General features: G+C 44.9%; 1 protein-coding gene across 1 annotated transcript; it reads left to right on the top strand.

The window, feature by feature from the left end:
• Positions 1–5,311: 5,311 nt before the first annotated feature.
• LOC129462589 (small ribosomal subunit protein eS17-like) lies at positions 5,312–5,815 on the top strand. Its single transcript, XM_055242687.2, has one exon. It carries the CDS (start codon positions 5,352–5,354, stop codon positions 5,757–5,759), a length of 408 nt encoding a protein of 135 aa, XP_055098662.1. The 5' UTR covers positions 5,312–5,351; the 3' UTR covers positions 5,760–5,815.
• Positions 5,816–6,274: the final 459 nt, after the last annotated feature.

Raw genomic sequence — 6,274 nt, 5'->3', positions numbered from 1 at the left:
CTGGTACAATTCATAGAGCTTATGAAGATTTCACCATGGGCAGGCGCAGTGGCTCACTGCTGGAATCCTAGCACTTTGGGAGGCCAAGGTAGGCGGATCATGAGCCCAGGAGTTCAAGACCAGCCTGGGCAACATGGTGAAACCCCATCTCTACAAAAGGTACAAAAATATTGGCTAGGCATGGTAGTGCGTGCCTGTAGTCACAGCTACCTGGGAGGCCGAGGTGGGAAGATCACTTGAGCCTGGGAGGCAGAGGTTGCAGTAAGCTGGGATTACACCACTGCACTCTAGCCTGGGCAACAGAGCAAGACCCTGTCTCAAAAAAAGAATTTCACCAATTTACATGCACTCATTTGTGTGTGTGTGTGTGCACGCATGTGTATGCATGTAGTTCTATGCAATTTCCTCATCAATATAGCCTGATGCAGCTATCACTACATTTAAGATACAGAACTGTTCCATCACTACATGACTCTTTCATGCTGCCATCCCTTACCCCAATCTCCCAAAATCTTTATTTTCAAAAATGAAAAAATTTTCACAGTGGCAAACAGCCACCTCAATTTTTTTTCTGCTACTTTCTAACATATTCATCACAACTCTCAAACATTTTTTGGCACATTTAAATTTAATTTTAAAATTAAATTTCAATTAAATATTTTTATTGTAAAATATACATAACAAAATTTATGTATATTTAAGTATACACAATTTGTGTATATTATGTATTATAAGTCTCTCATGAGACTTATTCACTATCATATTAGCGTTTTAAGACAGAGTCTCCCTCTGTTGCCCAGGCTGGCGTGCAATGGCGTGATCTTGGCTCACTGCAACCTCTGCCTCCAGGATGCATGCAATTCTCCCATCTCAGCCTCCCAAGTAGCTAGGATTACAGGCACACACCACCACGCTCAACTAATTTTTGTATTTTGGTAGAGATGGGGTTTCACCATGTTGGCCAGGCTGGTCTCGAACTCCTGACCTCAGGTGATCAACCTACCTCAGCCTCCCAAAGTGCTGGGATTACAGGCGTGAGCCACCACACCCGGCCGCATCATAGCCATTTTTAAGTATATAATTCAGTGGCATTAACTGTATTCACAATGTTGTGCAGCCATCACCACTATCTTTTTTTTTTTTTTTGAGACAGAGTCTCACTCTGTCACCCAGGCTGGGGTGCAGTGGCACAATCTCAGCTCACTGCAACCTCCACCTCCAGGGTTCAAGCAATTCTCCTGCCTCAGCCTCCCAAGTAGCTGGGATTACAGATGTGCACCACCATACCCAACTAATTTTTGTATTTTTTATAGAGACAGCGTTTCGCCATGTTGGCCAGGCTGGTCTCAAACTCCTGACCTCAAGTGATCCTCCCACCCTGGCCTCCCGAAGTGCTGGGATTACAGGTGTGTGCCATCATACCCAGCCACCACTATTCATTTTCAGAACTTCTTCATCATCTTAAACAGAAACTCTGTGCCCATTAAGTAATAAGTCCCCATCCTGCCCTCCTCCCAGCCCCGAAAGCCTCTATTCTACTTTCTGTCTCTGCAATTTTGCCTATTCTATACCTCATTGTATTAGTCTGTTCTCACGCTGCTAATAAAGACATACCTGAAACTGGGTAATTTATAAAGGAAAGAGGTTTAATTGACTCACAGTTACACATGGCTGGGGAGGCCTCACAATCATGGTGGAAGGCAAAGAGACAGGCACATCTTACATGGTGGCAGGCAAGAGAGCGGTGCAGGGGAACTCCCCTTTACGAAACCATTAGCTCTCGTGAGACTTATTCACTACCATGAGCACAGCACGGGAAAAACCCACCCCCATGATTCAATTACCTCCCACTAGGTCCTTACCACAACACGTGGGAATTATGGAAGCTACAATTCAAGATGAGATTTGGGTGGGGACACAGCCAAACCATATCACTCATGTAAGTGGAATCCTATGTGTCCTTTTGTGTCTGTCTAATTTCACTTAGCATAATGTTTTCAAGGTTCATCCATGTTATAGCATGCATCAAACATTTTAAAGTCTTATTTTATGGAAAGAGGGAAATCCTATAAACCAGTAAACATACTCTACAGTTTGCTTATCTTAATCTATTTAGTGTTGCTATAAAGGACTACTGGAGACTGCATAATTTATAAAGAACTGCTCACGGTTCTGCAGGCTGTACAAAAAGCATGGCATCAGCATCTGCTTCTGGTGAGGCCTCAGGCTGCTTCCACTCATGGTGGAAAGTGAAGAGGAGCCAGCATGTGCAGGTCACATGGTGAGAGAGGTAGCAAAAGAAGTGGGAGACCATGGACTCTTCAACAACCAGCTCTGGAAGGAAGTAATGGAAGGAGAATTCACTTGTGATCACAAGGATAGTGCCAAGCCAGAATTCATGTGGGATCCACCCCCATGACCCAAATACCCCCCACTAGGCCCCACTGCCAACACTGGGGATCAAATTTCAACATGAAGGCCTGGCGTGGTGGCTCACCCCTGTAATCCCAGCACTTTGGGAGGGCATGGCAGGCAGATCACTTGAGGTCAGGAGTTCAAGACCAGCCTGGCCAACATGGTGAAACCCTGTCTCTACTAAAAATACAAAAATTAACCAGGTGCAGCAGCATGTGCCTATAATCCCAGCTACTCGGGAGGCTGAGGCAGGAGAATCCATTGAACCTGGGAGGCAGGGGTTGCAGTGAGCTGAGATTATGCCATTGTACTCCAGCCTGGGCAACAGAGCAAGACTCCATCTCAAAAAAAAAAAAAATTCAACATAAGATTTGGAAGGAACAAACAAATCAAACTATAGGAGTGGAGCACTAGGAAGCAGAAGTTCTCTAATTATTAGAAAACAGGTATTTCCTTGTTTTTATTTTTTTTCTTTTGAGACAGGGTCTCACTCTTTTACCCAGGCTGGAGTGCAGTGGCACAAACATAGCTCACTGTGACCTCAACCTCCCGGGCTCAAGCTATTCTACCACCTCAGGGACTGGATATTACCATATTGCCTAGGCTAGTCTTGAATTCCTAGGCTCAAGTGATCCTCCCACCTTTGGTCTCTCAAAGTGCTGATATTACAGGCATGAGCCACCACACCCAACCAGACCTTTTCTAGTTATTAGACAACAGACATTTTTCTAATGCTGTGTGATGCTGAATAAGTGACTTCATCCCTCTGAGCCTTTGTTTCTTCAAATGTAGCAACACTACCATTAATAACAGGTGGCATATATTAAATTTGAATGGCAAATATGTAAAAATAAGATTGTCAGTAGATGATGGAAGCTGTGGCTGAAAAATCCTGAGAAAAATGGAATGCACAGGCAAATTTCAACAGTAGCTCTAGGCCGAGTGCAGTGGCTCATGCCTGTAATCCCAGCCCTTTGGGAAGCCAAGGCAGGAGGATTACTTGAGCTCAGGAGTTTGAGAGCAGCCTGGGCAACATAGTGAGACCTCATTTCTACAAAAAGTTTAAAAATTAGCCGAACATGGTGGCATGTGCCTGTAGTCGCAGCTACCCAGGAGGCTGAGGTGAGAAGATCACTTGAGCCCAGGAGTTCAAAGCTGCAGTGAGCTATGATCGCACCACTGCACTCTAGCCTGGGAGACACGGCAAGACCTTGTCTCTAAAAAATAAATGAATAAACAGAAGCTCTATGAGAAAGAGCAGGTGACCTTTCCTAGTGCTCTGTCAGTACCTGAAGCTCCTTTTAAAAATAAGAATAGGCTGGGTGCGGTGGCTCACGTTTGTAATCCCAGCACTTTGGGAGGCCAAGATGTGCAGATTACGAGGTCAGGAGTTCGAGACCAGCCTGGCTGTCATGGTGAAACCCCCATCTCTACTAAAAATACAAAAATTAACCGGGTGTGGTGGCAGGCACCTGTAATCCCAGCTACTTGGGAAGCTGAGTCAGGAGAATCACTTGAACCTGGGAGGCAGAGGTTGCAGCGAGCCAAGATCACGCCACTGCACTCCAGCATAGGCAACAGAGCAAGATTCCGTCTCAAAAACATATAAATAAATAAATAATTTAAAAAAACAAAAATAGTCCAGGCACGATGGCTCACGTCTGTAGTTCTAGCACTTTGGGATGCTGAGGCAGGCAGATCACCTGAGTCCAGGAGTTCAAGACCAGGCCAACATGGTGAAACCCATCTCTACTAAAAAACACAAAAATTAGCTGGGTGTGGTGTGGCGCATGCCTAATCCCAGCTACTTGAGAGGCTGAGGCACAAGAATCACTTAACCTGGAAGGCAGAGGTTGCAGTGAGCTGAGATGGCGCCACTGCACTCCAGCCCGGGAGACAGAGCAAGACCCTGCTCAAAAATAAAAATAAAAAATAAAAAAATAAGAATAAGGTAAAATATGTTTCTGTTTGAAAAGAACTGTACAAATGAAGTCAGACCTGCAAAACCTGCTTTGTTTTCATGCATGCAAGTTGTAAAAATAATTAAGTTTTACTCCTCTGAAGACAACTAAATGAGGGTGCTTAGATCATTAAACACACACACACACACACACACAAAACTGGCTAATTTCGCCGGGCGCGGTGGCTCACGCTTGTAATCCCAGCACTTTGGGAGGCTGAGGCGGGCGGATCACGAGGTCAGGAGATCGAGACCACGGTGAAACCCCGTCTCTACTAAAAATACAAAAAAAAAAATTAGCCGGGCGTGGTGGCAGGTGCCTGTAGTCCCAGCTACTTGGAGAGGCTGAGGCAGGAGAATGGCGTGAACCCGGGAGGCGGAGCTTGCAGTGAGCCGAGATTGCGCCACTGAACTCCAGCCTGGGCGACAGAGCGAGACTCCGTCTCAAAAAAAAAAAAAAAAAAACTGGCTAATTTCAGATCATCTGGTGGGTCAATAGTGTTTTATATTCAGATTCTTTTAAGTGACATAATCTGTTATTGTCAGAATATAAAAATGTCAAAAGCTTCTCTTTTTTCTGATATACTAGATCTAATTTGCATCTAAATGCAAAAGCTTTTTAGCATGACAAAACACCCTTGCCAAGCTGATGGACAACTTTTAAGACAGATCTGGTTAATACACAGAGGCCAACATTTTGTTAATTGGATTTGCTAAACAATACCTACCACAGCCTGATTGAAACTCTTTGGTAATTCCTTTTATATAAAATTAAACCAAACATATCCCGAGAAGCATACTTATCTTTGAAAACAAGCATCTTCAATTCTGTATCTAAATACAAATCAATAATTTTCAGTGTTTTGGGTAGGCTCTTTTTCCCCTCCCCAAGCACCTTTCTTGATGCTTTAAATGAAAACCAAGGAAAGATGGTTTAAAAAGTAAAATACCGCTCTTTTACCAAGGACCCGCTAACATGGGCCGCGTTCGCACCAAAACCGTGAAGAAGGCAGCCCGGGTCATCATAGAAAAGTACTACACACACCTGGGCAACGACTTCCACACGAACAAGCGCATGTGCGAGGAGATCGCCATTATCCCCAGCAAAAAGCTCCGCAACAAGATAGCAGGCTATGTCACGCATCTGATGAAGCGGATTCAGAGAGGCCCAGTAAGAGGTATCTCCATCAAGCTGCAGGAGGAGGAGAGAGAAAGGAGAGACAATTATGCTCCTGAGGTCTCAGCCTTGGATCAGGAGATAATTGAAGTAGATCCTGACACTAAGGAAATGCTGAAGCTTTTGGACTTCAGCAGTCTGTCCAACCTTCAGGTCACTCAGCCTACAGTTGGGATGAATTTCAAAACGCCTCGGGGACCCGTTTGAATTTTTTCTGTAGTGCTATATTATTTTCAATAAATCTGGGACAACAGAAAAAAAAAAAAAAAAGTAAAATACCAGGCCTGGCACAGTAGCTCACACCTGTAATCCCAGCACTTGGAGTCTGAGGCAGGAGGATCACTTGAGCTCAGGACTTTTGAGATCAGCCTGGGCAATATAGGGAGACATAGTCTCTACCGAAAAAAAAAAAAAAAAATTTTTTTTTTTTTTTTTTTTTCTTTTTGAGACGGGAGTCTTGCTGTGTCCCCCAGGCTGGAGTGCAGTGGCGCGATCTCGGCTCACTGCAACCTCCACCTCCCGGGTTCACGCCATTCTCCTGCCTCAGCCTCCCGAGTAGCTGGGACTACAGGTGCCCACCAACTCACCCAGCTACTTTTTTTTTTTGTATTTTTAGTAGAGACGGGGTTTCACCGTGTTAGCCAGGATGGTCTCGATCTCCTGACCTCGTGATCCGCCCGCCTCGGCCTCCCAAAGTGCTGGGATTACAGGCTTGAGCCACC

This window comes from Symphalangus syndactylus, chromosome 14, assembly GCF_028878055.3.
Source record: "Symphalangus syndactylus isolate Jambi chromosome 14, NHGRI_mSymSyn1-v2.1_pri, whole genome shotgun sequence".
NCBI classification, from domain to species: domain Eukaryota; kingdom Metazoa; phylum Chordata; class Mammalia; order Primates; family Hylobatidae; genus Symphalangus; species Symphalangus syndactylus.
This window is presented reverse-complemented; position numbering and strand designations above follow the sequence as displayed.

Excerpts from the sequence above, each read along its gene's own strand:
- LOC129462589 (XM_055242687.2), top strand. The coding sequence starts at position 5,352 with ATGGGCCGCGTTCGCACCAAAACCGTGAAGAAGGCAGCCCGGGTCATC.